Source organism: Lupinus angustifolius, chromosome LG03 (assembly GCF_001865875.1).
Source record: "Lupinus angustifolius cultivar Tanjil chromosome LG03, LupAngTanjil_v1.0, whole genome shotgun sequence".
Lineage (NCBI taxonomy): Eukaryota > Viridiplantae > Streptophyta > Magnoliopsida > Fabales > Fabaceae > Lupinus > Lupinus angustifolius.
The window spans coordinates 24,799,245-24,810,692 of record NC_032011.1 but is presented as its reverse complement, the minus strand read 5'-3'; the positions used below and the strand labels follow the sequence as shown (position 1 = coordinate 24,810,692).

At 33.5% G+C, this 11,448-nt stretch overlaps 1 protein-coding gene across 5 annotated transcripts; it reads left to right on the top strand.

Annotated features, from left to right (window-relative positions):
* Positions 503-10,279, top strand: LOC109343970 (kinesin-like protein KIN-6). Of its 5 annotated transcripts, none has more exons than XM_019582517.1 (24): positions 503-1,023; positions 1,397-1,596; positions 2,243-2,366; positions 2,483-2,577; positions 3,141-3,273; positions 3,590-3,655; positions 3,837-3,899; positions 4,018-4,068; positions 4,786-4,868; positions 4,958-5,099; positions 6,098-6,140; positions 6,396-6,550; positions 6,644-6,766; positions 6,850-6,930; positions 7,024-7,098; positions 7,197-7,251; positions 7,421-7,515; positions 8,220-8,329; positions 8,442-8,499; positions 8,817-8,905; positions 9,018-9,075; positions 9,298-9,437; positions 9,537-9,612; positions 9,951-10,278. In XM_019582517.1, exons 1-24 carry the CDS (start codon positions 556-558, stop codon positions 10,047-10,049), a joined length of 2,682 nt encoding a protein of 893 aa, XP_019438062.1. In that variant the 5' UTR covers positions 503-555; the 3' UTR covers positions 10,050-10,278. The 5 variants fall into 5 exon arrangements, with proteins under 5 accessions (XP_019438062.1, XP_019438061.1, XP_019438060.1 ...); XM_019582516.1 differs by having other exon boundaries at positions 8,238-8,329; positions 8,442-8,517; positions 9,951-10,277; XM_019582515.1 differs by having other exon boundaries at positions 8,442-8,517; positions 9,951-10,277.

The window sequence follows — 11,448 nt, the reverse complement described above, 5'->3', positions numbered from 1 at the left end:
TTGTTTCTCTATCAAATCCACTGGAAGATGCCCTAATAATTAACGGTAACTTGAATTGATTGGCTAAGCATGTATTTAAAAACATTTTCTAGATAAGCCACCAAGACTAGCCCTATTTGCCATGCACCATAAAATAAATCTGATTTCACTTTTTTGTAAAGCATGAAATAGATCCAATTATCAATGACGAAACGAGTCACCCTATCAATTCTATGCATGTTTACAAAAACACTTTCTTAGTATAATATTTTTACACTTTGAGTATACATATTTATATAAAAATAATAGATCATATATAATTCATTTGTATTACTTCTATCTGAGAGTTAATTGTAATCAAATATGAATGATAGATAATATAAGTGAGCCCATCATTATCTCAAAGGCCCGGTTTATATTCACTAAGAAAAAATAGCGAGGGAAGGAATGGGCCTTAAGAACCTAATCAGAAATCTGAAGCCCATTAACCAATACTTTTTCTTTTCGTTTTTCAATTCAAAAACATTCATCTTTTTCCGCCAATTCTCCATTCTCACCGGAGCAAGATCATCACCAATGGAAATGAACAATTCACCACCGTGTCCTAACACCGTCACCATTCGCCGTAACCCTCCCCGTAGAGCTCGCGCAACTCCCCTAGCTACTCCACAAACCTTCAACCTCAGTGAAATTCCACCGTTTCCCAACGACGACGTTTTGGCTGAAGAAACACCACAAACCCTAACATCTCTTCCTGAACCAGAAGCAGATCGTAAAATAAAAGTGTTCCTAAGGATCAGACCAATTCTCTCGCCTTCTCAGGCTCCGAAAGTGAAAGCTAAGAGTGTGTGGCCTCAGACAAAGAAAAACGTAACCGGAGGGGCTAAAGTTTTGAAGAATAAGAGGAGCTCGAATTCGTGCTTAACGGTTAACGATTCGCATTCGGTGACGTTGTCGACTCCTTTGGATTTGCAAGAGTCAAAGCGAACGAAATCAGAGACTTATGGAGGTTTCTCTCAAGTTTTTAATTCAGATTCAACTCAGGTAATGTACAATAATTTCTCTTGTATTTTTAATGTTAGGCTTTAATTGTTGAGAATGTGATATTCGTGAGTTTACATTGAAAATTCAGTTTGAGTTGCATGAGAAAATGGAAACCGATAGTGGAAGATTTTCTTACGGGCAATTGTGGAATGAACGATTTTCTATCATTTTATTACTAGGATTATATGTTTCAATTGCTGAGAATTTGATATTTGTGATTTTACATGGAAATTCAATTTTGAAACGCATTGTGAAAGCTTTGGTGGAAGATTTTCTCAGTGGCAACAGTGGAATGAACTGTATTCTCTCATTTTATAAATATAGGGTTTTGATAGCTGATAATATTATATTTGTGAACTTATGAGAATTTCAGGTTGAGGTGTATGAGAAAATGGTGAAACCTATAGTGGAAAATTTTCTTGATGGCAAAAGTGAAATGTTGGCTGCATTGGGGCCAAGTGGATCTGGGAAGACTCATACGGTGTTCGGGAGCTCAAGGGATCCTGGAATGGTATCTCTTGCGCTCCGTCATATCTTCAAGGGCACCCAACCTCATGGCAACAAAGCATCAAGGTATTCTAATTCTTATGCATTTCAAATCATTCGAAGATAAATTCTAATTGTAGTATATAAGCTGTGCAAGCATTTGGTATTCAGTTAGTTCAAGTATTCTTATGTATTTGGCTCATTTTATAATAAAAACATAACTTGAAAGAAGTACTAAGAAGTTAGACATTTTGATTCTACTGAGAACAGGACAAGACATGCTGTTCCATTTTGCCTGAATGGCAAACAATGAATGTCAACACAAATATGACAGCATAGCGGCAAGCATAGGAAAATTAGTAAAACTTGTAATTCAACTGTCATTTAATTATTTGCATCTGTAGATAAAAAATGCTAATAGTATATAAGCTACAGAAACAGTCAATGTCCAGTTAGTCAAACTTTTGTCTTATAGTGTTCCGTAGACATGCTAGAATGGGACATTCTAGAACATGTGAACTTTGTTCTATGTTTGGTTTACATGATAGAAGCATTAAAAAGGGAGAGATTATGTTCTATCTGTATATCGTATGCTACCTTAGTATGAACACAAACATGACAGTATACTACTATACTGTCAAGCTTTGGAAAATTACTTACAATGGCTGTTATTCAACTTTAATGTTGTTTGATTGAATAAAATTGTAACTTAGTTCTCTTGTCCTTCTCACAGATCCTTTCATATGTCCGTATTTGAGATATATACTGAACGAGGTAAATCAGAGAAACTATTGGATTTATTACGAGATGGTGGTGAACTAAGCATGCAACAATCAAGTGTAAAAGGCCTGCAACAGGTTTATAGCTACATTTGTTCAATGTGAAATGTTTTTTATTACCGTAGATATGAGTGATATGGATGATAATAATCATTTTCTTTTATATTTATTGCAATTACGTGACTGTGAAACAGGTTGTCATCTCTAATGTTGAGGAGGCAGAATCTCTGATATCCCAATCAGTGCTAAAACGTGCTACTGCAATGACAAACACTAACAGTCAGTCAAGGTAGAATGTAACACATGGATTTTTATTGTTTCTACCTTCCCTCAAAAGATAATTTATTTGTTGTTGGCTAAGCATTTTTTTCAGTGGAAAACTTCAAATTCTTTTATATATAGAAAGGTTGTTTATACAATGTAGTGGGTTCTTTCATTTGAGGTTATCTCTACTCTCTGGCACTGAGGCAATGGGCCAAGTAGGAGTGTAGGACTATGTGGTCTATCCACAGTTGAAATATTTCTGACAATTCTTAATGGTTGGTGTAGCATGCATTGCAGACTAATGTTCTGCTCTAGGACTGGATGCTATGTCTTTGTTGGTATCCCAATTAAAGAAGTTTGCTCTCACCCAAAAATGTAAAGAAAACAAAACAAGAAAAAGAAAAATATTAACCACTAAGTGCAGCCAAATATTTATGGTAGATACTGGTTGCTAATCCAATAATTTTGTTATTGGAGTGTTTACATGTTTAAAATGGAAATGGCGACTTTTGATCAGTTTTATGTAATATCAAATATTATACAATCTACCATTTTATGCTTATTGTATGATTTTTCTTGTATTTGTAGCCGATCACAGTGTATCATTAACATTCGTCACATTCCCAAAAAATGTAATGGTGTGGTCAATCCTAAGTCTGGTGCTGTTTTGACTATCATTGACCTTGCTGGAGCTGAAAGAGAGAAGAGAACAGGGAATCAGGTATACTCATCCCTCCAAACTGTTAGGAGCAAATATTAATTATTATTAAGCTTTGTGCTGTTTTTAACTTTAGGAGGGAATCAGAAACAATATATCATAGATGTGAGATCAGTTCCCTTCTTGGTTGTCTATTGTAAAACACACACATATCCATCTCCAGGATCTAATTATATACTGAATCTCATATACTGCGTTTAGTACAATCCCAATGGGGTTGATTGATTCATGTAGCAGGCACACCTAGTGAAATGAGGTGTGGTACTTATAATTATTTTTGCTTTTATCTCCATTCCAACTTTTCTGTGCAATTTTGCAGGGGACAAGATTGGTTGAAAGCAATTTCATCAACAACACATTAATGGTGTTTGGATTATGCTTGAGAGTATGTACCCTATACTTCAAATTATGAACCGGACTCAATGCGCTTTTGGTTTTTTGGTAGCTAAAGTTTAATTAGTTTTACCATCATTTGGAAAATTTTGAATATATTTTTCTCTTCCACTTTACCCCCCACCCCCAACCCATATTCCGTGTATAGTGTGGTTGATTTATTTCTCTCTCAGTCCTTATTGGAGCATCAAAAAAATCCCAAAAAGCCCTTGCAGAAGCACTTCCAGAACTCTTTGGTAATGTTTTTATTAATTTAGTATTTTAGTGGCTTTTGATTGGTTTTAATTTTAATTGTAGAGGATAACTTTGAAATAGGAAAATATTACAAATATTATTTGTTTGTCCCAATCACAGCTAACTAGGTACCTTCGAGAATATTTGGAAGGAAAGAAACGCATGTCACTGGTATGTAGATATTACTTTTAAATTTAGTTTTCTCTAAGCTGAATTAGTTATATCTTGTAATATGGGCTTTCTTGCCATGGCAATCATATGCCTTCCAATATAAATTTATATTTTCCAATGATTTATGATAGAGCATTATGCGTCATATCTTTTTAACAAGGTGGATGACATGGCATAGTATGTGTCGTATGTGATAGAAAAGTGTCGCTCAAGCTTAAGGAAAACTTTACCGCACAACTAAAAAACCCACAATGTCATATGAGATGTATTGTTGGACACTTGATGAGAATGTTGCATTGGATTTGTAGACACCCTAGACAAGATAGGATTATGAAAGAATGCTTTAAGAGAGTGTTGGCATACCTTCTATTGTAGAAAAGATTGTAGAATCATGTCTTAGGTGGTTTGGACATGTGTGAAGGAGACCGTTAGAAGCCTCAATAAGGGGAGTAGACCAAATAGAGGGTAGTCCAATTTCTAGAGGTAGAGGATGGAAGAAATTCAATTTCATAGGCGAAGCGAGTAGGAAAGATTTAGAGATCAATATTTTCTATTATAAATGAACATCATTTCTGACAGAGCATCCTAGTGCCATTTGATCCATTTAGCCGGCCCAACCTAGTGGTACTAAGGCTTGGATGTTGTTGTATTTTCTTCAAACGTATTAATATTGGGTATTCCTTGTGTTGTTGACCTTTATTTTTGTTGTGTTCATAGATTCTAACCGCCAAGTCAGCAGATGATGATTATCTAGATACTTCTTACCTTCTGAGACAGGCTTCTCCTTACATGCAAATCAAGTGAAACTCTTCATTTTCATCTCATAATCTCATTTGAATTTTATATATATCTCAGATTAGTTTACAAATATCTCTGTTCTTTTTGTTAGGTACAATGAAGTTGAACCAACAAATATGGTCTCCAAAAAAAGGCATTACCCAGCATCATCTGCAATGGATTTTGCAAAACCCACACCTGCATCAGAACATTTGAAGAGGATGAGATTTGGTAGTGGTGAACATACTGTGCAGGTTCTTTCACTTCCTAGTTTGCCTCCTTGTTTGAAAAAAATAGAAGTAATTCTTCTTTTAGTTGCAAAATTGCATTGAAATATTTTGCACATATTTTCTGTTGCAGATATGCTAAAGCATAACTATATTAAATGATTTATGAAACTATAAGTAGATTGCATCAGCATTTTTTTATGGAACATGCAACGGATACATCTGCACACATTTTGCGATGCACATATGCCAAAGCTTAACTATGTTAAATGATGTATTAAACGATAAGGAAAACTTTGTCGAATTTCACAATAAGTAGATTCCCTAACATTCTTTTATATGGAACATGGCATAAACATTGGCCTCTTATCTTTTAAATTCTCTAAGCGTGAACTATTTTTCTATCCGAGAGTAGGCGGGGTTTAATTAACTGGCTGTATAACAATGACTGCTGTAATGCCAGAGATGTGTAGCAAAGATATAAGGACATTGTTATTTGGAAAGTATGAATGTATGTGTTGTAATTTATGTAATGAAGGTAATCAGTTGTTCTTTTTGGAAATGAGAGAAGAATGGATGAAAAAGTTGGGATTCGAAAACATAAGGTGGTGGTCCCTTTTTAAAGACTAGAGATATACTTTTTGTTTACCAAATTAGCATTACGCATATAGAAGCTTATCTTGGTTTTATAAAGTGAGATCGCAACCATCTGTGTTTATCATACTTCACGTTTGTTTGAAAGTAGTTAAGAAGTTGTTCACAACATGGAGTGTTCATCATTAAATATGGTAAACTTTTGTTCTCTATAGATGATATTCCATAGTTGTAACCTTGAATGCTTTTGTGTGCCTTACTCCTGTAAATTGAAATTAAGTATCATAAAAAGGTTCATCATCTTATCTATATGTTTTGAACAGTTTTACATGTGCATTGGCGGAACCATTTTAAACCTAGATTCAAGGGATAAAATAAATGTCTTCATTTGGCTTGTGTACTTATCTTGTCGTTTTTTTGCTTGTTTTCAGAATGATGAGAAGAGTGTTGCAGAAGTGAACACCTCCAAAAAAGGTAGTAAATGTGCTAACTTTATCTAATTAATTTTCAAATTAATGCTTCAGGAGAGAGGGTATCCTATCCCCACCCATGTTATAAATCCGATTTTAACCCTGGACCTTCAAGATGGAGTACCAATATTCAATGTTGAGGTGTTCCATTGTGTTCCGTGGCTATAGTTTTGGTATCATGATACTGGGCTAGTATTTTTATTATTAATTTTTTTGTCTTTCGTCTCAAACTAACATCCCAATTTTGATTATGTGACAGATGCTTCCCCAGAATGCAAATTAGACACAAGTAGTTGTGCTTCATTGAAACCAGAGTGTGATAGCCAGACCCAGAGTGAGAGAAGCCATATCATCATGCGGAATTTTGCTAAAGCTTTATGGAGCGTTTTAAAGCAATCCAATTCCAAACTGAAGGTAATAGGAAAAAGTGTTGAAATTGACCATTGATTTTAACTCTTGTGGATAAATCAACTATCTGCATATTGCTAATTACTTTTTGATAAACAGGCTGCAGAAATGGAAATTCAAAGTCTCAAAGAGAGCATCGAATATGAAAAGAAAAAATATTTGGTGCTGAAAAAAGAGTTCAGTGAGTTTAAGGCCTGCTGTACTTGGTCTGAAGAAGGAAAAGTAAGAACTATATTTGAATATTGTTTACGCAAATGACTTTGACTTTTTATCTGTGCCTTGATGCATTTGGGATATTATTATAGGTCAAGGTAACAGATGGTGTTGTTGACCCAGCTCTGAACATGATCAATTGTGATGACAATACGCTAAAATTTGAGCCTGCTGTATGGGACAATCATATTTTATGATATTCTAAATATAGTTTCCTTCAACTCATTTGCTTTTGATGGTCTGAAATTTTCACTTTGAATTGTCAGGTGACAGCTGATCATAGTGATGTGCCTAATGCTTTTGAACTACATGGTGAGAGCTCTAGCATCCACAATTGTCAGGTAAGATGTTAACTCACTTTCTATAGGATACAAGATTTATAATTTTATCCTTTTTACTTCTAAAATGTGATCTAATTTTGGTAAAATGTGTAAATCAGATAATTGAATCTAAAGATGATCAAACCAATGATGATTTAACTTGTCATGAGGCAGGTATGATTGAAATGGTTTAGTTTTGTTTCTTATTGCTATATTATAGTTTGGGATATGCTTTATTCTTCCCAGTTGACACCTATAAACATAAACCTCTAAGCAAATTCTGCTCTATTATTTTGCTCATACTCACTTAAGTGAATTTCTAACTCATGCAACTTCTTGTTAGGTTTTATTCCCAGTCTTCCTCAATTACATGGTATTACTAGACGTGACAGCTGTTCATCAGTGGAACAAGACAAAGAGCCTAATTGGGAGCAACAGGTTGTCTACTATATTTCCTAGAATCATGCTTTCTGTTCTGAAGAGTGAAGACAATATTCAGTTTTTTATGGAACTAACCTGCCCACTCATCATGAATATATTCATCAAAGGCCGATAGACTATATGAGATGTCAGGTCACTTTATCCATTATTTATAGACCATATCATGGATAACGAGGTTGTCAACTATAGAAATTAGTTGTTTGTTGACTTTCCTACAAGCAATATATCTTTGTGATTTTGTTGTAACTACTATTTATGTTAGTGCATGACAGCATGAGTCAATCTGCTTGGATTTTTTTAGTTTATTCGAGGATAAACTGAGCCTTACTTGATTTCAGATCCCGCTAGTGCAATAATGAACTGAACTTCAGAATGATTGTATTTAGTTAAGCCAAGTCAGGTTGGCTTAACAACTAGTGGCAATTTAATTGGTTAATCTGTGTCATAACTCCTACTTTTCTGTCATATAATTACTGTTGGGTTTCAGTTGTTGCCTTGTTAGTATGTAAATTTAGACTTTGATAGATTAAAATAAAGCAGTTATACCACTAGAGGCTTCCCATCTATTGTGCGCACTAATATAACTTTGCTATAAGGGTGTATTTCATGAGAAAGGTTCTCCTGATTTTGTCTTCAAAGTATGTACGAGCTTCAGATTGCAATATTTTAATGCTAGTTATTCGGTTATCCATTCTTTTCAGGAAACGTTTTATGCCCAGGCATCATCTAAGCCTAGTAGACTTGATCTATCAGATGAAGAGGCTACACTAGACATTTCCTGTGCACAGCTGGATTCTGAAAAATCAGACAGGTGAGTCTTATGACCATTGATTTTAACCGTGCAATTTGTGATTGTCTCTCTTGGTTTTGAACTAATTTGGTTGTTTCTTGGATCATGCTTGTTGTACTAAAATTTAATATAGGAAGCTTCAGGCCCCTGCGTCAAAACCAGCACATCATAATGCTTTGGAGGTTGAGGCTGTGAGTGAGATACCCAATGTGAGTTTTACTTTCCAACTTTTAATGTATAGATGTGCTATTTTGAATAACCAGCTATTCTATAAGCTTAATGGCCCTGTTTTATTAGCGGGTATATTTATGCTTCAGTAGATTAAATTAATATGGTTATACCACTAGAGGCTCCCCATCTAGTCCGCGAACTGACATAACTAGCTTTGTGCTTCATTAGAAAGAATCATAAACTAGTTTTTTTCTTCAAATGTTGTTAGCTTCATAATGCAATAATATTATGTATGATATTTGGTTATCATTTTTTTCTGGAAATATTTCATGTACAGGAATCATCTGAACCAAGAATCAACCAGCCTGATGAAGAGCCTACACATGGTGCTTCATGTACACAATTAGATTCTAGGAAATCAAATGGGTTAGTCTTTTGACTAGAACCCAAGTTTGGTACTTCATGCTTGTCTTTTGACTAAGAATTTTTTTGAACTAATGTGCTTGTTCCTTAATTCCTGCTCGGTGTAATAATTTAGGGAAGTTTTAACTCCATCATCCAAATCAGAGGTTGAGGCTGTGAACAAGATATTACGTGTGAGTTGACTCTTCTTGTGTTAATCTTGGCCCGTGCTATTTTGGTTTCTTTTTAATTGATTTTCACTTGGTGATTTGGGTAAGTTTTATTATAATAATCGAGTTTGTGATAAGATGACATTGTATTTGGAATCTGCATTTGATGAAAATGGAAATGAAAGAGGAAAGAAGTGTAAATTTGTTTACGCTTTCTTGTTTGTTCTTGTTTAATCCACTTTTCAGGAATTGACGGTTTCTTCATCTATAACCAAAAATGAAATTTTGGATCCTTCATCAACAAAAGATGTTTATTCTACTAAAACATGTGACATTGTGGGTGATTCAGGTGGTGTTTCCTCTTGCAAACCTCCAAAGCCGAAAAGGTAAGAGTAACCAGCAGTTTTTGACCTTGTCCATGTCTAGTTTTTTTTCCTTCAACACTTGTTGATTAGAATATTGATGCATGTGTATGATGAAATCAGGACACTTATGCCCTCCTCATCCTTGTTATCAAGGGATTTCACCTTTGATCCCGTTGACGAGACTGAGAAATTAAAGGTGATGACCTTTCCTTTTTGTTTTGGTGATGTTAATTAAATTAATATCAACACTGTTATAGAATTATGTTAAGAGAATAAAATATTATTATCATATTAGAAAATAACTTATTTCTTTCTGCCATAAAAGTACGACATGCGTACTATTTTGATTAGTTTTAAAAATATTTTGTAGCTAATAATCAAACATGACACATGTCATACTTTTATTGGCTGGATGACATAACTTATCTTCTTATACTTAGAGATACTTTATTTTCCTGCGATAAACCTAAGAAGGGATTGAAAATTAGGAGCATGAGTGAACACATAATGCTTTACATTTTGTCTGGTTTGCAGGGGAATAAGGGCACAAGGAAGTTACCTGCAGATTATATGAAATCAAAGGGTAGCATCACTTTGCTCCACATGCTGAAAGGAAAAAGCAATTTTGCATAATCACTTTTTTTTTTAAGTTTTGGTTATGAAATCAAAGGGTGCCATTTTGGAATGCATCTTTTCATCATGTTATAGTTTACCTTATAGACTTTTATGTTATTTCTACATGAAAGGCGTGGTAGAAAAAAACACTTAAAATGTACAAACTCAATTTCTTCTTAGAATATAATTGATTTACCCAGTTTGAATTAGAATGAGAAAGCTAGAAATGATGCATAGTATTATCATTGTGACATCGAGGAGACATTTCTTTTTCAATTAAGACAACGTCTATGCATTCATTCTTTTCAGTTTTTTCTTCCAAAATTCCTTTATGTGAATATCTTAATCCTTTAGATAATAGCAACATAATAAAGAAATGAACTGAGAAATAAAATGATCTAATAGTAACAATAAAAAGTTGATAGTGAGATATATTATATTCCCCTCGTCCTCTTTCTTCAATTGGATAAAATTTGTTTTTCACTATGTTATGGACGCGTTTTTTTCAAGGGACAGAGAGGAGAAAAGAAAAGGGTCATAGTATACTTTCCGGATTTGAATTGCACATTCATACTGTACAACGATATTGACTAAGTCAATAAGACATGATTTCCCCACTAAGATAAAAGCTTATATTATAAAACCCAATAATTTTATAACTATGTTGAGTATTATAATCTAAAATTTTCATTATATCTAAATATTTAAACTTATATACTTTAAACAAAATCCATATGGTTATATGCAATTTAGTTATCAAAATTCAATTTTCTATTTGATGTTGATTCTTACATACTTACAATAGATTGTTTGAAGTTGTTCTACACTGCCAATTCAAGTTTAGGAGTTTTTTATATATCCTTAACTAAAGAGTAAGGAACTAATCTATTTTCAAGGTGCGTGATTATCTCCTAATAATTGTCGCTCATATAAATCAAACTTTTGACATTTTAGGAGATGAGGAAACACACTAATTACCTAACTATCGGAATACATAAATTCTTGCAAAATCTCTTATTTAATGTAAATATATTTGGACCTTATTCCTAATACTTATATTATAATCAATTACGATATCCACATCCAAACCAACACATTATTTTTTTAATCGTTTTAGTTGTTTTTTTCCTTATCTTTTTATTACAAACATTTGTACTTGTTGGATAATAAGCGTGCATATGGGCCTGGTCTCAGAGTCAGGTCTTAAGTATATTCCGAATGAGTGTGGGCCCCACCAGGCTTGTGGCACGTGTTAATAAACTCGACCATAATTCTGGTAATAATAATAATAATAATAATAATAATAATAATAATAATAATAATAATAATAATAATAATAATAATAATAATAATAATAATAATAATAATAATAATAATAATAATAATAATAATAATAATAATAATAATAATAATAATA

Coding starts and splice junctions, on each gene's coding strand:
- LOC109343970 (XM_019582515.1), top strand. CDS start 556: ATGGAAATGAACAATTCACCACCGTGTCCTAACACCGTCACCATTCGC. Junction 1,024..1,396: donor TTAATTCAGATTCAACTCAG/GTAATGTACAAT, acceptor TGAGAATTTCAG/GTTGAGGTGTATGAGAAAAT. Junction 4,069..4,785: donor GAAAGAAACGCATGTCACTG/GTATGTAGATAT, acceptor TTGTGTTCATAG/ATTCTAACCGCCAAGTCAGC.